This window comes from Zingiber officinale, chromosome 4A (assembly GCF_018446385.1).
Source record: "Zingiber officinale cultivar Zhangliang chromosome 4A, Zo_v1.1, whole genome shotgun sequence".
Classification (NCBI taxonomy): Eukaryota; Viridiplantae; Streptophyta; class Magnoliopsida; order Zingiberales; family Zingiberaceae; genus Zingiber; species Zingiber officinale.
In genome coordinates, this window is record NC_055992.1 from 161,939,825 (window position 1) to 161,962,410 (window position 22,586).

The window sequence follows — 22,586 nt, forward strand, 5'->3', positions numbered from 1 at the left end:
ATCCTATGGGCTTGATTCTGGCAGGAGATATAGATCACTTGTTGCCTTACTATCCTAATTTTCCTCAAAGCTGCAGCAACAATTTGTTGCGTCATGTTTTGTAAAATGCATGATGTGTAGTATTCTTAAATACTTCATAAACTAAACTCAACATCAGAATGAAGCAGCTAATTAATCAATGTTCATGCTAAAGCTCCACCTCCCTGCTGTTGCAGTGTTGTATTTGAGTGAGCTTAACTAGCAGGACCAACCCACTTAATTCATTTATTATGCTTTCGGTTTTCATGATCACTTCTTTATTAGTCTTAATTGCCTGCCTTCCCTCCCCTAAAATATCCAGTTCAGGACCTCCCTAACCTATTGTACAAAATATTCAGTGCATTTGGGACTTTGTTTATAGGTCAATTAATTGTGGTTAATTTTGATATAAGTTATTATGATGAAGAGGTTCAGTGAAATGATCATTTAGATGATCTTGACCCAAAATTCTTGATCAGCATGAACTTGATTGGGAAACTCTATGTGCAGTTGGGACTTTGTTTATATGGCAAAAGGTGACTCATTCATTCTAAGCGCCTCTCACCATTAGTCTCATAGCGAAATGAAATGAGTAAACATGACCAAGCGACCTCTTTGGGTGGAAAAAATTTTATTCCCTGAACAATTATTCTCCGATTGATCCTTACTCTCAAGTTGGGACTTTGTTTATCGTAATATTGATGGTTGCTAATTATATGAGTCTGTTTGTCAAACTTATTGAGTTATCTGTGAGTCAAATCCCGGCTAGTAGCCAGATTTCTGTCCTTCCGTATCTATTAGTCACTATTTGGACTAGTACCTTCCGTGATTTATCTCCTCTATATTGATTTAGGGATGAATTGACAAAAATAATGAAAACGAATAAATCATCTTTTATCATCATATTTACCAAACTTATTGAGCTGTCTGTGAAGAGTGTAGCTTCATTTAAGGGAGGTTGCTGTCTAATTATTATTTTATACTTTAAAACATAAGGCATGGAATATGAAGAGGCCGCTCTCTCAAGATGAGCACGGTGATTAAAATTTGGTTAAACCGAATGGATTTAGTTATTGTGTGATTGATTATTTTGATTAATTGGATTCAATTTCAATTTTAAAACTTTTAATTTGATTAAATCGAATAAATTGAATAAATCAAATTCTAAATCTATAATTCGGGAAATCCTAAGTTTTTAATTCCGATTTAACTGAAAAAAAAAAGTTAAAATCAAATAAAAATATATAATTCTTGAATAGTACAATTAGTTAGTTGAAAATTGAATTATCGATATTTATATGTTTGATTTGTTCGATTCTTATTTAAAAGTTGGATCGATTAGTTTGAAAAAAATCTAATTTGTTCGATGTAGATTAAATTCATTTTTAAATTTATTGTTTAGCCCTACTCATAAATATTAAGGAGTTATTTTATTTTAAACATCACTTTCAGGCTCTGGACAAGTTTCCAACATGAAGATTAATGCACATAAATATGGCTCGCAATGTTAGCTTAGCACATATCTGCCTTGACTATTTTACTCATGGACAGGCTATTCAAAATTAAATGTTTTATATTTAATTTTTTGATTGACATGTATTAATTAAGATAGTATATAATAATAAAATATTTTATATTCAAATTCTGTCTGATTAGACTCTGAGCATTAAAATTTACTAGAGTAGTCATGAATTTAGTCGTTTGTTTATCACCTAAAACGATAGATGTATTTTTTCCTAGCTATTTCAAAATGTGAATCGAGTGGGAAGAGGGCAATGGTTTGAATGTGTGGGCAAGCATTAACTTAAATCTCTCAACTTTTTGCTATTTGACCAACACTCCATCTTAAGCTACCAACTGAGGCTACTTCACACCCATTTTGTGAGTCTTAATGATTGATCACTTGTTAATGAACTTCATTTTGTCCAAAAAAATATAGTTCGAAAATAAATTCTCTAACAATTAATTTTGCTATGTTATAATTGAATATAAAATCATCCTAATTATAGCTTAGCCATGAGGATATTATGAAAGATATATATATATATATATATATATATATATATATATATATATATATATATATATATATATATATATATATATATATATATATATATATATATATATATATATATATATAAACATATGTAAATATTCTAATTAAGTAGTATAAAATTATGATATATATAAGAAAGAGAAATAAAAAATAGATGGAAAAATAAAATTTATTTAAATATAAATAAATTTAATCATATAATAGGATTTATATGGCTGATATTACTATAATAGGATAAAGTTTTAATTATTGTTATTGCTTTAATCCGTTAAAATAGTTCAGTTTTATTAATTGGAGAATTTTAAATATAAATTGTAATACTAAACATCTAAAGTTGCATGATGATAGGGTGGGTAAAGTCATGGAAGTCGGATAATGTGGTGGTTAAAATCAAAGAAAGGTTGACACTCAGGGTTAACATGAGCACATATCTTAATCGAGTAGTCTAGTTAGTTGAATTATTGGTCAGATTGAATCTCGAGTCCCACAAGATCGATGAAATCCTTAGATGTATAAGTTCACACATAGCTCAGTCTTTTAATCCACTTGAAATTAACACGGTCGAGTATTTAATTAGCCAACCATACCTACAACTCGATCGGAGAAGCTAGACATGTGGCCTGACGGGATTCTTCGGCTAAGAGACAGAGTCCTTGAGAGTGATATCATTCCTTAATCCGATTCAACCCCGTTTGCAAACAGGGTTCGATCAGATGACAAGAAAACTCGATCGACCTGTCAATAAAGCACATTAAAGGTCCATCAATTCAATGACCTAATATTTCCTTTGACAATTTAGATAATGATTATCAGAGAATCAAGAAAATATTCTTTGTACAATTTATACGAGGAAGCTACACTACAAAACATAAAAATGCAGTTTGAGTGCATTGTTTTTCTTGATTTCAGACGTGATGATATAACAATTTAAATAAAATTTTATTTTATAACGAATAATTTAATAAAACTAATCGGGGGAGAAGTGTAACGCATAAACTTTGCTAGTGTGTGTGGCAGTGTCTCCAATGCGTCACTTAAACAAGCCTTTCCTATTGACTTGTCTGAAACGTATGAATTTAAATCAAGAATTTTTTATATATATTTAAAAAAACCTAAAAGGAAACTTTATAAACGTCCATTTTCTTCTTTCATTTATTATCTCTTCAATTTAAATGGGAGAAAATCTTTATTATTATTATTATTATTATTATTATTATTATTATTATTATTATTGACAGCACTATGCAGCTCCATGAACACTTCGCCGGAGGCCCCCAGGGGCTGGATCAGTTGGTAAGTGGCTGGGAAGTTGTACCATGAAGTAGCAGGTTCGAGTGTCGACGGTTGCAATGTGGGATAATATCCCCGTCTGCCGGCTTAAAGCCTCGAACCCCCAGCCACTTGTCAACCCAGCATTCACCCTGATTAACCCTCCTCCTACATCACCATGGGGCAGGCGTAGGGGGCCGTCGGGGCGGCGGATTCCTCCTTTTTGTACCATGAACACTTCGCCGGAGGGCAAAATTGTAATTTTGTGCCGCATCTCTCTGACGATAAAAGTCCATTCCGCTCGCTTTCTTTCTCGCACCGAGTGCGTCGCCACCCCCCTCGCCGTCCGTCTGCCAGGAGGACTGGACCCTCCGGGAAGAGGAGTAGAAGCACGATTCGATCTCACAGACGCGGCGGCCTCAATGGCTTCGATGGTTTCTCGGGTGGCGTTTCGGGCGGAGCCCTTCCGCTGCTTCCCTCAAGCCGGCGGCGGGCGGAGCGCCAGATCTTCCAGGGCGCCGGTGGCCTCCACCGTACGCTGCGCCTCCACCAGGTCGGTCCTCTTCCCAATTTCGTTTCCGTTCCTTTCCGCTTCCGTTTCTGCTGTTACAGGGAGTTTTTACCCCCTTTTTTATTCTCTACGGACGAAATAATTGCTTTCCGTATTGTATCGGGTGAATTCTCCCCCGGGTACACTTTTTAATCGAGTTAATTGCTTTTTTATTGCTTCGAAATTTGCAAATTGATTCTTTCTGTTCACCCTTTCTTTCCGCTTTTTCGCGATCAGCGTTTTGTTTCTCTTGGGACGCGCTGTCCGTCGCCTTTAACGCTTCTTTTTGTATCTCAAATGCATTCTCCGACATTGATCGCTTTTACATCGCGCTGTTTTCCCGTCGTATCAAAAATGTTATTCTTTTTCCTATCTGTCTTCTAAAATTTGCTAATGACTTTTTCTTTCTTACCCTTTTTTCTTGCGGTATTTTGGTTCTCTTAAACGGTTACAGAAACGTAAATTTGCTTATGTCGTGGTCAACTGAAGCACGAGTTCAACCGATCTATTGGGCATATTATGCTTTCTTTGGAGAAAGCATAATATGCTTTGTTTTTTATTCGTTTCTGTTATATGGTAGCTTAATTAATAGATCGAATATCCAATTCTGTTCACAGATTCTCATAGACAGAGATGAATAGTATTTCCTCTTAAATCACCATATGCTGACTACTGATAATATTTACTTATGTCTTATAGTGATCAACTAAGATAAACACTAATTCATAATATTTTTTTTGTCATTTACAATGTTGTCTCAATCAAATGGATGTTCTTTTCTGCGTATGAGAAACTTCCCTTCATATTCACATATAAGTTGCTTTTGTCTGAACAATCCAAGTACATGCACAAATCTCTTTGGCTAAAATTGTGAAAGATCCTTTAAACTTTTTCACGTGTTCTGATTAATTTTTTTCTTAGCGATTTCCATGTTCTGGAGACTGTGACTTAACAATTATCTCGTAATAAAATTTTCACATGTTACCTGAGTAAAGGGTGATGTTGAGTTTATAATTGAAAATTTCAAAGTAAATTGACCTTATGAAATGCACATCTATTCTGTTCTACCTCTTCATTGCAACAGTTTTGGACAACGCTTTTATAAATCTGATTGGCAACTTTAGATGCTCTCAGACAATGCACAATTAATGAGCATTTAGCTGCTATGAGTAGCAACCAATCAGACTTCATTCACTTTTAATAGACTATGTTCTAATTTATTTTTAAAGCAACTGTGGATAGCAGTGGTGAAAAAAATTTCAATAGTTTCCACTTCTTAAAACAATTCTTCTCAATTATATGTAACATATACAAACTCTATGAACACAATTTCGAAGGCAAATCTGATTCCTTCTGCATTGTTGCTATAAACATATGAGATGGTTAACTTCTATAAACGATTCTCGATTTGTGGAGCAATGCTATTTTCTGTTGTTATGTTTGTTGACATGTTCTTTAGTAGGCATAGGCAGCGGTGACTATCTTTTATCACATTTTATTGGAATTCTTGATGCGGAGCCACATGTTTGCCTAAAATTATAGAAACTATTAATATTTTATTCTGATTGCACAATGTTGCACCAACACCTGGCTAGTTTGCTATTTGGTTCACTCAGTGTAATTTGACCTAATTTAATGTTATGACTTGAAAACATTATCATATTTATATTTTCACTTTGATTATAGATTTCTAGTATGGCTGAATAGTTAATTTTGGTGATATTCCTTGGAAAATAAATTGTTTAAATTTTCAAAGCCATGTCAGGAGCATCTATAGTGGGATAAGGCTTGGTTGTTGTATGTCAGGAGCATCTATAGATGGGGAGCATTGGTGCAACGGTAAAGTTGTCGCCATGTGACCTTAAGGTCATGGTTCGAATCGCGGAAACTGCATCTTGCAAAAATGCAAGGTAAGGTTACGTACAATTGACCCAATGTGGCACGACCCTTCCTCGGGAGGCCGGGACCCCGCATTGGAGGGAGTTTCGTGCACTAGGGTACCCTTTATGTCAGGAGCATTTATAGAATTTATGACTAGTGCATAAAGAAAAACTGAAAAAGATTTCTGTTCATAACTTGATTTTATATGGTTATGTAACCTAATCATAGAAAAGGTCTTGCATTGGTTTCTTGATCTTTATAGTTTTTCTTGCTATGAGAAACTAGCTCTTTGATATATTACTTGATATGACTATGTTCAATTCTGTGCACTATGAATCTTATTGTCTGATCTAGCTGATCTTAGCCCAATATTGTAGGCACTGTGTTGTAGAACCAGAAAACTTCATGTTTTTAACATTCAAGTTGTGCTTATTTTTGTAGGATAGACGCTCCAAAAAAGCCCTTTACCCCTCGTGAGTTACATGTTCAAGTTACTCATTCCATGCCACCCCAGAATATCGAGATTTTCAAATCATTAGAGGATTGGGCGGAGAACAACATATTGGTGCACCTGAAGCCTGTCGAGAAATGTTGGCAACCACAAGATTTTCTTCCAGAACCTTCATCAGAGGGCTTCTATGAGGAGGTTAAAGAGCTGAGAGAGCGCTCTAAGGAGATTCCTGATGATTATTTTGTTTGCTTGATTGGAGATATGATTACAGAAGAAGCTCTTCCCACGTACCAAACAATGCTAAACACCCTTGATGGCGTCAGAGATGAAACCGGTGCAAGCCTTACTTCGTGGGCAGTCTGGACCAGAGCATGGACTGCTGAAGAAAACAGACATGGTGATCTTCTTAACAAGTACCTATACTTGTCTGGAAGAGTCGACATGAAACAAATTGAGAAGACGATTCAATATCTTATCGGTTCCGGAATGGTAAGCTCTCTGAACATGCGGATGCTACTTATGTATTTACTTTTCACACTCTTCAGTTTAACAAATATACATGACATGAGATTTTTCCTACTTATCATCTTTTTAGATAATGACCTATGTTTTTGTTAACTTTTTCTTAGTCACACTAGCAGTTGAACATTAAAATGATTCTTCTTTCATTATTCACTAAATATTTTTTTTATCTGATTATAAATTCTTTATTACTCACATTTTGCTCAACTCTTATCTTTTTGTCAACCTTTTCTTAATCACACTAGCACCCGTGTACAATTTGACAAGCAGTTGAGCATTAATTCATTAGTTACCCACTTAATTCATTCATTGTTGTTGTTGTTAAATTTCTTTGTAATTGCTTTGGGTTTTGAAAGTGTTTTGTTATTTGCAGGACCCCAGGACAGAGAACAACCCATATCTCGGTTTCATCTATACTTCATTCCAGGAACGAGCGACGTTTATATCCCATGGGAATACTGCAAGGCTTGCTAAGGAGCATGGGGATCTCAAATTGGCACAGATATGCGGAATAATTGCATCCGACGAGAAACGCCACGAAACAGCATACACTAAGATAGTTGAGAAACTGTTTGAGATAGATCCAAATGGTACTGTTCTTGCATTTGCTGACATGATGAAGAAGAAGATCTCTATGCCTGCTCATCTGATGTACGATGGCCACGACGCTAACCTCTTTGAGAACTTCTCAGCAGTAGCCCAGCAGCTGGGTGTCTACACTGCCAAGGACTACGCAGACATCCTGGAGTTCCTTGTCACAAGGTGGAAAGTAGGCGAGTTGACAGGCCTCTCTGGTGAAGGGAACCAAGCCCAGGACTTTGTGTGTACTTTAGCTCCGAGGATCAGAAGGCTCGAGGAGCGAGCGCAGGGAAGGGCCAAGAAAGCACCTGCCATACCTTTCAGTTGGATTTATGGCAGAGAAATCCAGCTATAAAATCAACAAGACATTGTTGCCATCAAACTAGCTATGCAAGGAAATCATCCCGTCCTGTGAACGTAAGTTAATGAGAATCTATCATATCGTCGAGTCCCAGTCCGCGCGTGCATCGTCATTGTACATACTCTTCAATCTGTCAGTAGTGCCATCTTGTGTACAAGTGACTGTTCACAACCAAGTCAGTTATCAGAGTTGGAAAAGCTTCGTTTATTTGATGTTTTCTTTTCTTTTCAACCTGTGAACAAGTGACTGTTTTATTCAGTGCAATAATGGATGCACGTGGGTTTATGTTTTGTTAACTTTTCTAAGTCTCTTTTAAAAGTGGTCAAATTACAAAAACTTAGTTTGAGGTGATTTTGTGGGATCATTATCTGATTACTTCAATTATAATTTGTATTATGTTGTAGCTTAACGAAAGGAAAGTCACGCAACTGTAAAACAACGCAATGTTGTCAAAAGCAGTATAATAGATCCTTCCTAGGTCCACTAGGCTATCTTTTTTTTAGTTAAAAGGATTTTGCCTTAATATGCAAAATAAAACATCTTCTGTGGATCTTCGGTCCGTAAAGATTGGATTAATTCATGGTCCAATCTTTACATTGATGGGGGGCAATAATCCCTCCCTCCCTCCCCCCACCTGTTAATAGATGAGGGTCATTACCTCCTACCAATCCTCTTGTCCCGGTCCAAGAGCGGACCAGGACAAGGGGACCAGAGGATCCGGTCCCCTTCTCGCTAGTCAAAACTGGAACTTTCAATATTTTTCAAAAAAAAAAAATCCAATATTTTATTTTAAGTAAATCAAATGCAACAAACATATCAACTCATATTTTCTGTGAACTCTTGATTCATATAATAATATCCATTGTAATTGCAGATTATATCAATTAAAATGGAAAATGAAATGGAATCAGGAATACATGTACAGAAAGGATACTCAATTGGAGATTATTCTAATTAGGAAGATAAACACGGTGGAAATTTTTCATGTTAAGTTTCCTCCTGCAACTTGGGCATTTTTTCTGTGTCCGGATAGAGAGCTTGGTGCAGGCCATACAAAAAATATGCCCGCAAATAGTTGATGCCGCTTCGATCAACTCCTCCATGCAGATCGGGCAGGTGAAGGGCTTTTCAAGTACTTTCGCCAGATTGGGCTCAGGGGATATCTTCCTCTGTAATTTCATAGAAAGAATCAAGATTGAATTGCATAGAGGTCATGAACAAACATGAATCATGTGGCAGGCCTTGAATAGTTGGACATGAGCATCTTTTGACAATGATGATGAATCGAGTTTGAGACTTAGAAATGAATTTGATATCTTACCTTTGGTATTTTACCAAAGGGAGGACTGAGTGTTTTCAGAATTATTGAGAAACGCTAAAATTCTTGTTGTGATATTGATCTCAATGAAAATTTTGAAACTTGCAGAAGGCAAGCGGAGTTTCAAGCTCCACTCAGTTTCAAAGGCCAGGAAATGTAATTGTGACGAAATCTTTTAGGAATGAAAGATGACAATTTCAGTGGTGAAGGATCTCAAGTAACTACGACTACTGATGACATATAATCTTCACTATTTTTTCTCATCTGCCTATGTTTAATCTTCTGCCTCATACCACACTTCTTCAGAATCGTGGGAGCATCTCAAATCCTCTTCTTCGGTTTCACATTTCAGAATAAGGTTCATCCAATATGATGACCTGTTATAAGATTTAATACTAATTCAAAATTAGCATTAAACTTAGTTTCTTATCGATACCTATCAGAAGCCAGTATTTTAAATTCAAGGATCACTAGTCAAGTTAAGCTAAAACAATGCCTTGCTCGTTTAGTCACTTGAAGAACTATAAAATGTAATTTCCTTCAGAAGATAAGCAAGCAACTGGAACGTTATTTAGAAAAGGCATAAAAGAAATGAACAATAGTATAGCAATGTCTCGTACAGGGAAAATAAGTGCTTACCTTAGTGCCATGCCCTTCTTCCAAATCAATATACGCATCACAATCGATACTTTTCCTGCTAGGTGAACGGATAAGTGGTCTCTTGTGAGCATTAAATGATGAGCGCGCAACTTGTTCCTCTGCCATGACTGAAAAATAGGTGGGCATCAAAGGAAAGAAACCTAGATAAAATTGAATAATAAGATGAATGAGTTCTATGATACAGCATTCAAGATAATATCGATTGGCATCTTCATGATTGCATCCTATTCTTATAAATAAAAGTTTGTAGATATAGACTAGATTGGACAATATACTAATCTCAATTTTCTAGACCGGAAACAGCAGTATGTTAACCAAAGTCATCATGAACACACACACTGATTCATTGTTTCAACTAGTCCTCATCTTGCAAGGAATCTGCATATTAGATGTTACTTCTAATATCAAATCATACCGAAAATAGTCAACATTATCTCAATTTTCAAGTTAGAAAGATGTCTCCATAGTGACCAAAAGGCTAAAAGGTTCCTTAGAGTGTAATATTGTTTTATAAATGCTACATTCTACAAGATTCTAAATGCACACTAGTTTCTTATAGCACAATTAGCACTGTGTTCTCATGATTCTCCATCAAAGATAATGATAGCATGTGTTGACCTGATCTGCTCAGATTCAACTCCAGATCAACATCTATGATCACTGTCACTGGCTGTTTCCCTTTGGTATGATGTGACCCCTGAGAAAATGAGTTGAACTGATAAGAGAAAAAAAAAATATGGAAGAAGTAAAGAATAGATAGATCAATAAAATCAACCATGAAGAGCATAATTTAACATACTAAATTAAGTCGTAGGCAGCAACTATTTGGCATTGTCTACTTCAATCTAATCCCACCATTAAGCTATATCTAATATGACAGATTCAATTTACTCATGTACCTATTTGAAAAGGAAAAAAATGGTATATGTATTCTTATAAATGTACTAATTTACATATTCCCCTTGAAATTTTAAATTAGAAAATTTATCATTGTAAACATATAAGCTATCATATATGCCATGGAAAGTCCCACTCAGAATAGTAATATTGATCATAAATGAAAATGAAGTTCTTGAAGTTATAAAAATTGTACAGATTGTCATTGAATTTGTTTATCGATTGATATTTTTATCCTAAATCATATCTTTGTTTTATTCTATTATTTACTATTTAGTATATGGGAAAAGATTTGATTGCAAAAATTAATGATAAAAGGGAATAAAAATCCACAATAGAAGTGGAATGTGATAGAAAGAGAAGAACGAAAAAAATTAAATAATTGATAAGATTGATATTAGAAAATTTTAGGTATATAATTTTCACAAATATCAAAAACTATGAATTATTAATATTAACTGGGTGTTCAGTTTTGTTGATGTCATTGCTGAGATATTCGTATGTGCAGAAGGATACATATGCAATACTACATAAAAGACATATGCTATTTCATAATTTTGGAAAGATAAACCAAATTATTTACTTATATTTTAAAAATCACATATCATCTTAAGTTATTCTATTTTGTTTGATGTCTATTAGGACTATATCCCTAATTGCTCTGAAACCAAAGATTACCTCATATCTAACTGAACGTTCTCATAATATACTAACCTTCTGAGTCAGTATCGATTATCTTAATTGCTAACCTCTAAAGCATGGTTGACAATACTTATCTTATAGTTTGTTTTTTTAATTTTAACCTAAGGTTAACATAGTGATCATAAAAATAAACTGAAAAAAAAAAACAACTCTCATTTTATAAACCTAATCTTTAGTCCAACTCTTATGTGCAAGAATTCCACAACTAGGTTTAGGATCACTAAGCTTTAGAACATGTTGAAATTAAGAAATAAGGAACCAAGCATAACAAGATAAAATTGAACATAAGAGAAACCCAAACAGTGAGATGTGTCTTAATGAAAATCATAGTCATGTAAGAGGGTTTAACACAATGAATTACTCTGCATAGATAAGTCACATAAGATTTATGTTTGATAAACTGAGCAACTGTTTTGTTCAATCAAGGAATTCTACCACAATAGAGAAAATTATACCACAATCATGAGGAGAAAGCTATCGCAATTCTTGTAAGACATGGTGCCCTCAAAAACATATGAATAGTCAACCAACTAGGAATTACCATGGGAAAGCCTCCTGAGGATGAAAGAGTAAGATTTTCGTCCTGTATCCCTTCTACATCAATGATAGAAATTGGTTGGGCAGAAGATTCTTGTTGCTGTCCAGAAGTATGATAGGGTTCAAAAGCAGCAGAAGTCCCCTCCAAGAGATACCACTCTACAGGAAGAGAGTTAAGGTCTAGATCCCGAGCCATCTTGCCTCCAATACTATCCGGCAACTGTTTCTTCATGCCCCGGCCTGAGTACCTACATACGCTAGAAAAAGAACGAGAGAATTGCACGATCAGTACATTGCCCAGAATGAATTGTAGAACTATATAAAGCAGAGATGATTTTTGGCCTCTTAATTCTCGCATTTCCGAATCCGAATATAGGGAGAAAGTAAATCTGCCATCATAGATAGTTCTAAAAAAAATCGTACTGCCAATAAAGCAATAATTTCCAAAGTTGAACTCGATTACGCCATCTAAATCCGAAACGAACAAGAAGACGAAAAGAAGGAAAAAAAAAAAAAAAAACCCAGGGGCGAACAGAAAAGGGGCAATTGGAATTCAAGCGATAAGCTAACGCCAAATGACGAAAAACTCGCAGACGATCCAAGATAACCCCCAAAAGATCCAGATTTCTATACAATTTTTTTTTTAAAAAAAAAAAGATGATGATCGAAAGAAGCCATACTTACCAGATACAGGCGATCAAAAAATCGGCGCCGGATTGAGAGAAATCGAGAAGCTCCTCAAAGAATTTTTCCGATTGGAGGTTTTAGGGTTTGAATCGGGAAGGTAAAGAGGGATTTTGGCGATCGCTATGAGCAAGAATCGTTCGATGCGCTTCGGTTCGTCGAGCAAGACGACGTTAATAGCCGGCGGAGCAAGGGACCGGCTTTGAGGTCAGCGCACCCGTTTGCGGAGAAGCTTCCCGATGAACCGTTGGATTCCATCCACGTGTGCCAGTTCGTGAGATCAGCGGTCTGGACAGGCGCGCAAGCACAGCGTGTTCTAATTATTGCTTGAAATTAATGTTCTAATTATTGCTTTAAAATTAATATCTTAATTATACCGTTAATATTCGTTTTGGAGGTTTCCTTCTAATTTAAAAAAAAAAACAGAAACTTTTGTATTTGAAAATTCAGAATTATATATTTTTTAATATCAAATTTTTATTTTTAAAGATGAAGCATATTTTCTCTCAAAACTAAATTCTTTAATAAAAATGTAGATTTAGCATCATAATTTACTATGCGAAATTTAAAAGGTTAAATATCCTTTATAATAAAATTTTAATATTATTTAAATTGGATGGTAATTAAATTATTAGCTCATCCTAATTACTGACTCACATGGGTCACGTGACGCACTCTCGCCACGCCGTTCCATTCAAAAATCGACCACGTTCCAAAACCAGGACATGCCAAGGTTATCTACCCAATATCCAACCTGCTATATTAGTTGACCCATATCAAGGGCCCCACAATCTATTTGTAGGCAGAGCGTGTGGCAACTACTCCACGATTCCCGTAACGGCGCACTTGTCGAATCGGTTTCGAACAACTCAAACCCGGATCCGATTATCAAACCGTCACCGCAACCGTCGCAACTCCCAACGCTAGAGCCTCTACCATCCGGATCCGAATCAGAATCCGACTCCGGATCCATTAACAACTACCACGGGCACCAGAACCTTTGTTTTTCTATGCCATTCGAAGAAAACGTATTCACCAGATTGCCATTCTACTCTCAGACTTCATTCAGTTCAATGGAGTGGCATTATCGTAAATTTCTGAAGTTGAGGCCCCAATTTATGTTTCACAAAACTATTTTTTACTGGTTACTACTCGATTTTGAACGTCTTTCTCTCGGTCCAGCCGAATCCATCGCCGTCAGAAAGGCAAAGGAGTGACACTGCTCCATGATTACAATCTCACTTGAAGGTAGTGATCTACGATCGGATTTGAGTTGTTTCGGGGCGTGAATGCCTGGAATCTGAAGGCGATGGAGTTCGACGATGGCAACGACGCCGGTAACAAGTAGGTTTCTTCCGTCTCTGCTTTAATCAATTTTTTTTTTCGATTAATTTGCTGGCGGTGCCGTTTGATGTTGCTAAAAGGGAGACGAGGGTGGAAAGGCGATACCTGATCTGTTGCATTGGCGATTTCTTTGAGATTTTCGGCCAGCTGTTTAGATCTGATCTTGTTTCTTAGTTCCCCCAAAAATTTTCGCCGTGGTCTTTCTACAAGTTCTTATCTTTTTATGTTTTTATGCACATCTATGCTTGAATCACTTCCCCCAAACCTTTTTTTTCCTTCTCTTAACTCGGTGACTAATCGCCTTTGCTTGCTATCGAACTAAACATTTTAGTTTATGGTCAATCCACTTCCATGCTCGAATCGCTTCCTTAAAACTTGTTTTATCTCTCAATTTGGTGACTGATCAGCAGCCTATGGTTGGTATTGAACTAAGAATTTTATTTACTGGTTATGTCGCTTCAATTTGTCGTGTAGTTGATTTTGTTTGATCTGTTCTTTCTGTCGTCTAGTTGCTATGGACCTGGCAGTTCATTCGGTTTAATCTACTGCTTCTCTTAGTAAACAAATTTTTCATTGATAATATTGATTAATATAACTCAGTTTGCCATGGTTATCTGTTCTTGTCATAGTAATCATAATCTCCCTGTTTAGTTGCAGTGGGATATGGGAGTGGCAAGGAGATGAGTATAGTCTGCAGAGAGACACTAGAAACGGTTTGTTGCTTAGGTACTTTGTGAAATAAACCACTGTTTTGTCCGTCTTATGGTCAATGAATTCCACAGAGTTGCCTCACTTGTTCTGGGATAAAATTAATCAAAATGAAGATGATTTGTTATACATTCTGGATGAGCACACTCCGATAAAAGATTGCGCAGACTTGGGGCACTTACTTTCTGATCTTGGAGGTAACCTTCTCTATGATATTTGGTTTGTTGCTTTGGTGTTGAACTTTGGATGCAAACGGAAATTTGTATTCAGGTGATGCTACCAAGGGGTGGGAAGAGTGTAGAGACTCCATGCAACTCAAAAGAAGGCGCATGCTTCAGTTCACTTCTGATGCTCGTGAATCTCCAAATGATGAAATGGCCTCGGCGTTATTGAAAACGAAGGTCGGTTTAGTTACCCATGCTGATTGATTAACTATCTTATGGATTCTTTCTAACTAAATCTTATGGATTATTAGTCGACAATAATGGAAGATGAGATTGCAGAAAGTTTAGAGTGTACTGCACAGTGGGCTTCAGCCTTCTCTGGTTTGCGTTCCTTTAACATTTTGAAATGTTTTGGTCATTTGCATTTCGGTACTAACATTGTGACTCTTTCAGAAGAGAGGTCTGGTTTGAACTGTGAAGGTTTGGATCAATCATCAGATGGGTGGCTAGTAGATTGCTTGAATGAAAGCGAGATGCAGTGCAGCCCTGATGAAATGTGTGAAAATTTGGACTTTTGTGTTTGTGATATATCTGCTACCATCTCTTATTAAATCCATGTCTTAACATCATAACATGGCTTCTCACAGGAACACTATTGTGGCCTTCAATCAACAAGCTGATATTTCTGGTCTGCTCACAACCTTTACAAGTCTTCGAGATATGTATCTAGTATTTATTAAAATGTTGTTTCTATCATGATCTATCTTTTCTACAATTCTACGAAGTCACTGATTCATTTTTCTCTAAAAAGATGCCTAACTCATGCTTTCTTGCTATCTTTTCATCGGTTTATAGAGTATTATCAAGATTCACCTACAATGGAAACTGATACGATGCCAGAGATCACTGCCCCAATTAATCTGAAGGTTTCTAAGGGTATACTTGGTGATTCATTCAACTCTCCATTATTATTTGCTTGTTGAAACCTCTATGCAGATACCTATGATTGCTTGTTCTCATTTTTCAGGTAAGAAGTCGTGTATCAGAAGCCCAAGAAAGTTGACAACTTCAGTTGCTTATCCTTTTGCACTTATCAAACCTTGTGGAGTTCACGGCGATCTGACATTGAGCGACATAAATCAACGAATTCACGCTCCACCACCGTCAAAATTAAAGCATGTGAAGGACGAGGATCCTTTTGATTTGTATCCGACATCGGCTTTTTCTGGGAAACCTGTGGTTGTGAAAACAAAAATACGCACTGAAGGTGGACAAGGTAGCATTACAATCACGAGAACCAAAGGTTAGCGGGCAAGCCAGCTCTGAATGTTGCCTCGATATCACGTCCTCATGCATATAACTTAATGAATTGTCATGTAAGCTCTAGCCAGGTTTTGTAGAGAATTTAGGTCTTTGAAATGATTTCTAGGTGCTGCATTTATCACTCGGAAGAATTTGATGAACTTGTTGTCTTTGAGGCTTATGCTTCGTGCTGTCTTGCTGTTTTGTTGTGCAGCTATTTGTTGCTTATGGTTGAGTTAATGAACCGTTTTGTAAATAACATTGAGCAGCTATCTTTGCTTTGAGGTTGGATCTAGAGGAACAAGGATTGTGACTCGTGGCTTCGGAAAGATCGCATATCTCTGCCATTTCAACCTAAGGCGAAGTTTGCATCCTTCGTCGACGGGCAGTCCTCGAGGCCACAAGAGATATCCATTGATAAATTAAGTAGCATCACATTTTAGTCGAACAGAATGCCATGACTAATCACATAATACATTATAGATCCAAAACCTATATAACATACGACTGTTATTATGTGTAAGAAGGGCACAACAAAACATAATAATGGTGTTGAATTGGAATACAATTTCGCCTATGAGAAAAATACTTATCAATGAATTTTACTTCCATTTCTTTTCGCATCACAATGGAGGGTAAAAGTATGAAGACAAGGAGAATCCAAGAAAGAGAAGGCCGCCAATGGTGGCGACTGTTCTTTGTGAGATTTTGGATGCCAACAAGCTCCCTCCGATAACCGCCAACGATGTGCATACCGTGTGACCCAAAGTTGCTCCAACAGCAACTCCAATTGCATTCTTGTGAGTTGCCAACTGTGCAAGACCCAGTAATTGTCGAAATGATAAAGTTCTTAAAAGAGTTTGAGGAAGTAGCAACAGATATATTATATGCAGATCCTTCATAGTATTACATGGAATTCTTTAAGTCACTTATCATGAGATCAAATAACTATACGTCTATTTTTAAATGTTAACTATAATATATTTCATTTAAACTTTTTTTATTCATATCCTCCATTCTTATCAGCTAGTCATATTGTGTTTTAATTTGTAACAAAAGTAGGTTAAATAAGTGATATAATGGACTGAAATAGAGTCTATGGGGAAAAAAATGAGGGGTGCTTGAAATAGGAATAAACAAGAGGGTTCCTTTAAATGAAAGGCAATCAAATTGCAAAGATGTACATATAATTTACCCGTTAATAGTCCTGGAGCTTCGATGAATATGAAAAAGGAAGGTAAGTAGAGTCAAGGAAAATGAATTTTACTTCACAGGCACACAGGATGGATAAGTGGGAGAGGGAAAGGATTACAAAATGATACATGATTTCTATCCAAATGAAACTATAGTAAATCACCGGCCTTCGCCTACTTTGAGATTCCAATGCATGATGCGAACCACAATACAGTTATACAGATAGAAAGATAAAGCTAGATGCAGTTTAAGATGCGATGACTCACCGCGATGGTTGCTATTTGGCTGCGATCTCCCCATTCAGCCAAAAAAGTTAAAATAAATGACTGCAAACAGAGGGTAATTATCAATATTCCATTGGATATAGAAGCATAGATAGCGAAATTAAAAGCACCATCCTTCAACAGTCACTACACACACACAGAATCTAAAACCAGACCAGGCAAACACAACCATTTAACCTGGTTTCAGGGGCTAAGCCTCTCCGAGGGACCAGTACAAGAATTCTGATTAAACAGAATTTGAGTTAGTTCAAAAATGGTGAAGCAGTGAGATCATTAATTCTGCCTGTCCAATTTAAAAGACACTGCCTATGTAATACACACAGAAAGAAAAGGCTACAAAACATTTGACGGAGCAGAAATTGAAAGCATGAATGAAAACATGCAGAAACTTTAACATTATCTGCAGGTTAATAAGCACAATAACAAAAGATCAAACCTCCAAGAATATTGGTGTGCAGAATCTGGTAAAGAAGTGTCGCAATGTAGATTTTCCTTGCCCAGACTCCAGCTTCTCTTCCACCTGACTTAGTTTGATCAGTGAATTCAACGAAAAGCTTCTACCTTTATAAGGGTTAGTACAATGCAATGGCTATAATTCAATCTTCTGATTTGAAATGAATATGCCAATAAAAAGTATAACACTGAGAGCTATCCATTATTCCTCAGCATTCAATATTAACTGCACAGCAAAGACATCTTCCTGCTCTAATGACAGGTTCAATTACAGTAACTGTAAGCCACTAATTAATTTTGAAGAAAATCTGCAGGATTGTAAAATGTTAGTAATTCACTACTTTAGACTACTTTACTGTCACATATGATTGCCTTTCTTGGCTAAAGCATAAGAACAAAGAGAGAAGAGACACAAGAGTTTCCCTAAAATGGCTACGAAGAGCATTTGGATGAAACAACCCAAAGAGAGAGTGATGAACACAGAAATAAAGGATAACTGAAGACACCAATAACTTTTTTTAGCATTTCTAAAAAATCAGAAAAATGATTTGAGCAATAGGCGAAAAGAAAGTTTAAAGTAAAAATCAGCAAACAGAGAAGCAGAAGACAGAGCTCAATAATCAAAAACCACTGCAAGTGATTTCTATGGAGAAGCATTTACTTTGAATTTTGATTTTATTCAAATGAAAGTTCCCATATCATTAGGCTTTACATGTCAAATTTGAATAACAAACAATACATGAAAGCGATGGTGCTTGGGAATGTTTGAAAAGTGGGATTCTAGGCTCTTTTTTATATATCAAACTGACACTCAAAGTCAACAAACTTATCATCTTAAACCAACAAAAATATATATATATAAAAAACAAGGTTGCAAAGACAACTATCATGAGGGACAATATTTTACTTTTATAAACAGATATATTCTTCTGCTATATTGTAACCAAGGGTTAGATGCATAGTGAAGATATATTATACTACGCAAAATTAAATGTATTATGATCAAGAGGATAAGAGCAATAGCATATAGAAAGTTTTACAAAACACCAAGAACAATTAAATTTTGAACTAAGGGGAAAATATTTCAAGCCACTAGACCAACTTCTCAAAAATGTAGAATCCTAACACCTTAAAGAAATAAAGCTACAATTTTACGAGGAAAAGACATGTAAATTGAGTTAAAGAAAATACATTGAAGTAACATACCTCCTCTATTTCCTTCTTCTGTGATGCCTTGGAATCTGATCTCCAGGCAATGTATAGTAATCGCAGACCAAAAAACGCATAAAGCACTGAATGGAATAAACAAAATGTTGATAGTATCAAAATGTGCCAAACAACTGCAATACATTGGTCACTAAGTTTGCAGTTATCTTTTTCATTCAAGGTGTACATGGACTAAGAACGTTTTGAACTATATATATATTTTTAATTATGCTTTAATCAGTCAAGCATCGTGATCAAGAGGCAAAAGTACAAAGTTTCAATTTAAGATGCAAATATTTGTATTATTGATTCAGTTGAACTTCATATTTCTATACATAGGAAATTGTGTAAATCACAACTGCACCTAACAACAATTGTATTAGTAATACAATGCAGAACAGCACTAATTTATAATGGCAATATTTGCCTTACAAGTGAAGAAATCAAAGATTTACAAAAGGACTGAATTAACTTTTATATGACATTTAAAAGTATTTGAGAAGAAAACATAATTTATCGTTTGAATATATCTTTGTAAGAAAGTAGATGCAAATCCTTACTACATGTGCATATCACAGAATACCAAAATAAGGTTGCAGATTCTTGATTTCCTAAATTTTGCTACTAGTTAAACGACATCAACAAATTCTTTATAATGTACTCATGGTTCCATATTGTCTACAAGCAAAAACATCAGTAGCACCGACAGACTTTACACCACTGATTTTGAGATCAAGAATTCACATCGTCTGCATCAATAATTGCAGTTTGAAGAAGATAGACTGAATGCTGAATGGACTGATGCACCAGCAACAAAGGAAAATCTGGCAAGATTGACTGCTGCAATATATTGGGGTTCCATGCCGGTTGGTTCTTCAATATGCAGATTATATTCCACCAGGAAAGTGGGAGACGAAGTGGCTAGGACCTTTCGAGGTTCAGTGTTTATTATTGATGCGCAGGCAAGGGGGGAAGGGGCAGGGGGAAGAAACCATTTTTATTAAGGATTTAAGATAAAGTTGGAAGAAACATTTGATTTTTCTTTTTTTCCTTTTTAGCAACAACTGAATTCAACCAAAATTGGAAGATTGCAAAAATTAAATGATGAGTTTACCTGTGGCAGCACTATTAGTGTGCTTCCTCGATATTAAATTTGGCACAATCCTACCAAGCCCAGTTGAAAGTACCTATAAACAGGTAAGAATAAAACAAACCTTTTAGTTTTCACGACACAATATACTAGAGCTGGAGAAAACCAGTGAAGAAGAACAAATAGCTCTGATTACCGTCATCACAACAAGGGCACTGAGTGCACCAGACAAGACAATCGACTTTGGATGACGCATTGCCATAAGAGCTGCAATTATAAAAGTCTCGTCCCCAATCTTCCGAAAACGAACTCTTATGTTAGTAGAAAATAGTTGATAGAAAAACATCATCAGAACAATGACCAGTGAGCGCACACCTCGCTGACAATGATCATGGACAAGCTAGAAAAGAAAGCATCAAAGACGCCCAACCCCCTCTCTTCCAGGGAAACAACTCCTTCCCAACTTTCATCATCATCTTTCTTCAACGGGCGAATTAGCATCTGCGGTAAACGGAGGAAATAAACCGTCCCAAAATTTTAAACCTCACAAAAATTCATTTTTACGACCAGTAACTTGAAGCGCACAAAGATCTGCTCACTCTTGTGCGTCGATCCAACGGTTCGGCCACGACCGCCGAGTCTTTGTCTCCACCATCCGTCTCCGACTCCTGAAACGTAACGAGGTCACCGAACTTCTTCAGCTAAGCATCGAGCAGCGGCGGCAAATCGAGGGAGAATGAGAAGGATTACCTGCGCCAAGGCCGCCAAACAAGTCGAGACGATGAGGAGGAACAGCGCAATCGAGGAGAGATCAAATCCGGTGCCGGCCCTTCCCATCGCACCGGATCTGAAACCCTAGAAGTTGAACGCTCGCTGTGAGATCGAAAGAGGAGGAAGAAATCGCGTGGATCTGCTACTTCAGCGACGCCGGTCCTCGTTTCGCAACGCATCTAATTAAATAATGCGATTGGTTAAATAAGCATTTTGTTTTAATTTAAAATAGAATAATGATTTTTCTTTATACAAAATAGCTAATATTTTTTTTGCAAAATAATTACAAAAATCTTTTCACACAGTTCGTTTACTAAATTCAAATTTTAATAAAATATTTTTATTTTAATATTATTCAAATAATTAAGAATAACTGATACAACATATAACACTTATTTTAATATAAAAAACTCTATTAATTTTGTAAAAAATATTTAAATTTAATCTAAATTGCTTCATGATTAAAATTATCATTATATTACTATAGAAATTATTTATTTTAATGGTTGAAATTAATTCTCATAATACTAGTGCCTTTTCATTTTTTTTCCAATCTTTTTTTTTTGGGTTAAAACTCCACTAGCATTTAGTGGAGCAATCATCTCCTGCCACGCAGACTCTAACGTCGCAACACGTTTCCTACTCAGCCGGTGCTCTAATAAAAATGTAACGTCGAATCGAATCATGATCGATTTGGTTTCATATAAATAAAATTTTCCATTAGAATAAAAAAAAATACCTAATATGCTCTACCAGTGCTCGGTCAGTAATTTACAGAAGTGTATTGAAAATACTTATTCAAATTTTATATTTATTAACAAATATAATTATTTTTATTATATATTTCTTTTATTAGCTGTCGACGGTTCACACTCATCGATAGTCAAATGTTATATAGAAAGTGGAATACACTAATTAATTTTTAAATTTATTATACTCATCGTGCATTAGTCAATTGTAAAATTTTCTATATTTATTTTATTTTATTAAATTAAGAAGGTGTCCTTCTAATTATTTTTTAAAAGTTTAAAATTAAATTATGCTAATATTATTTTTTTCACTGAAAATAATATTATTATTTTTTTATAAAATAATTTTAAGATTTATTAAAAATTTTAATAAATACAAATATAAAATTGAAATCTCAATATAATATATTATTGAGAATTTTTCTCATTAATTAATAATTTAAAATTTGAGATTAACTGTGATGTATTATTTAAAAAAAAAATCATTAATCAATCAAAATTTAGAATTTGAGACTCAATTAATATGATATTAAATTATTTTATTATAAGGGGAGTCTGTGTTACACTAGTCACTCTAGCATTGTATTAATATTAGTATGAGTGTGATGCATAGTATTTATTTTTATTAGTTTAATATTTAATATAAAGAATTAAATTAATTTTTAATGAAGAAATTTTATCCCATAAAAAATAAAAATAAGGATAATATTAAAAAATAAAATTATTTTTTATAAATCAATTTTTTTTGCATTGTCTCGTACCCATAGCGTACATGGTGTATGCACATCTCTTAAAAAAGGTAGATCCGTTATCTTAGCGGTTTCCTAGTGTCG

General features: G+C 35.4%; 4 protein-coding genes across 8 annotated transcripts; 2 read left to right on the forward strand and 2 right to left on the reverse strand.

The window, feature by feature from the left end:
• Positions 1 to 3,407: 3,407 nt before the first annotated feature.
• Positions 3,408 to 7,986, forward strand: LOC121972076 (stearoyl-[acyl-carrier-protein] 9-desaturase, chloroplastic-like). The gene is made up of 3 exons (XM_042523682.1): positions 3,408 to 3,899; positions 6,219 to 6,717; positions 7,124 to 7,986. Exons 1-3 carry the CDS (start codon positions 3,427 to 3,429, stop codon positions 7,682 to 7,684), a joined length of 1,533 nt encoding a protein of 510 aa, XP_042379616.1. The 5' UTR covers positions 3,408 to 3,426; the 3' UTR covers positions 7,685 to 7,986.
• A 507-nt stretch (positions 7,987 to 8,493) lies between these two features.
• LOC121972077 (E3 ubiquitin-protein ligase RNF4-like) lies at positions 8,494 to 12,676 on the reverse strand. Of its 4 annotated transcripts, none has more exons than XM_042523685.1 (5): positions 12,489 to 12,675; positions 11,809 to 12,052; positions 10,287 to 10,365; positions 9,648 to 9,808; positions 8,494 to 8,859 (listed from the first exon to the last, which is right to left on the reverse strand). In XM_042523685.1, exons 2-5 carry the CDS (start codon positions 12,034 to 12,036, stop codon positions 8,641 to 8,643), a joined length of 687 nt encoding a protein of 228 aa, XP_042379619.1. In that variant the 5' UTR covers positions 12,037 to 12,052; positions 12,489 to 12,675; the 3' UTR covers positions 8,494 to 8,640. The 4 variants fall into 4 exon arrangements, with proteins under 4 accessions (XP_042379619.1, XP_042379618.1, XP_042379620.1 ...); XM_042523684.1 differs by having other exon boundaries at positions 11,809 to 12,061; positions 12,489 to 12,674; XM_042523686.1 differs by having other exon boundaries at positions 9,648 to 9,775; positions 11,809 to 12,061; positions 12,489 to 12,672.
• A 961-nt stretch (positions 12,677 to 13,637) lies between these two features.
• LOC121972078 (protein XRI1-like) lies at positions 13,638 to 16,265 on the forward strand. 2 transcript variants are annotated; one of them, XM_042523688.1, is made up of 9 exons: positions 13,638 to 13,832; positions 14,484 to 14,545; positions 14,615 to 14,737; positions 14,811 to 14,941; positions 15,016 to 15,085; positions 15,158 to 15,260; positions 15,352 to 15,392; positions 15,560 to 15,640; positions 15,732 to 16,265. In XM_042523688.1, exons 1-9 carry the CDS (start codon positions 13,798 to 13,800, stop codon positions 16,010 to 16,012), a joined length of 927 nt encoding a protein of 308 aa, XP_042379622.1. In that variant the 5' UTR covers positions 13,638 to 13,797; the 3' UTR covers positions 16,013 to 16,265. The 2 variants fall into 2 exon arrangements, with proteins under 2 accessions (XP_042379622.1, XP_042379623.1); XM_042523689.1 differs by having other exon boundaries at positions 14,490 to 14,545.
• A 199-nt stretch (positions 16,266 to 16,464) lies between these two features.
• LOC121972079 (GDT1-like protein 4) lies at positions 16,465 to 21,191 on the reverse strand. The gene is made up of 9 exons (XM_042523690.1): positions 20,984 to 21,191; positions 20,833 to 20,901; positions 20,609 to 20,734; positions 20,430 to 20,528; positions 20,258 to 20,330; positions 19,144 to 19,229; positions 17,921 to 18,004; positions 17,467 to 17,526; positions 16,465 to 16,818 (listed from the first exon to the last, which is right to left on the reverse strand). The coding sequence occupies exons 1-9, from the start codon at positions 21,068 to 21,070 to the stop codon at positions 16,630 to 16,632; spliced, it is 873 nt and encodes a 290-aa protein (XP_042379624.1). The 5' UTR covers positions 21,071 to 21,191; the 3' UTR covers positions 16,465 to 16,629.
• Between the last annotated feature and the right edge of the window lie 1,395 nt (positions 21,192 to 22,586).

Bases quoted from the DNA above. Each gene is read 5' to 3' on its own strand.
- LOC121972079 (XM_042523690.1), bottom strand. From the start codon at position 21,070: ATGGGAAGGGCCGGCACCGGATTTGATCTCTCCTCGATTGCGCTGTTC. The intron at 20,735-20,832 runs GTGAGCAGATCT...CGTTTACCGCAG, and splicing joins CGTTGGATCGACGCACAAGA to ATGCTAATTCGCCCGTTGAA. The intron at 20,529-20,608 runs GTGTGCGCTCAC...CGTTTTCGGAAG, and splicing joins CCATGATCATTGTCAGCGAG to ATTGGGGACGAGACTTTTAT.
- LOC121972076 (XM_042523682.1), top strand. From the start codon at position 3,427: ATGTGGGATAATATCCCCGTCTGCCGGCTTAAAGCCTCGAACCCCCAG. The intron at 3,900-6,218 runs GTCGGTCCTCTT...TTATTTTTGTAG, and splicing joins GTACGCTGCGCCTCCACCAG to GATAGACGCTCCAAAAAAGC. The intron at 6,718-7,123 runs GTAAGCTCTCTG...TGTTATTTGCAG, and splicing joins ATCTTATCGGTTCCGGAATG to GACCCCAGGACAGAGAACAA.
- LOC121972077 (XM_042523685.1), bottom strand. From the start codon at position 12,036: ATGAAGAAACAGTTGCCGGATAGTATTGGAGGCAAGATGGCTCGGGAT. The intron at 10,366-11,808 runs GTAATTCCTAGT...TCATTTTCTCAG, and splicing joins CCTCAGGAGGCTTTCCCATG to GGGTCACATCATACCAAAGG. The intron at 9,809-10,286 runs GTCAACACATGC...AATTTTATCTAG, and splicing joins GTTGAATCTGAGCAGATCAG to GTTTCTTTCCTTTGATGCCC.
- LOC121972078 (XM_042523688.1), top strand. From the start codon at position 13,798: ATGGAGTTCGACGATGGCAACGACGCCGGTAACAA. The intron at 14,738-14,810 runs GTAACCTTCTCT...ATTTGTATTCAG, and splicing joins CTTACTTTCTGATCTTGGAG to GTGATGCTACCAAGGGGTGG. The intron at 14,942-15,015 runs GTCGGTTTAGTT...ATGGATTATTAG, and splicing joins CGGCGTTATTGAAAACGAAG to TCGACAATAATGGAAGATGA.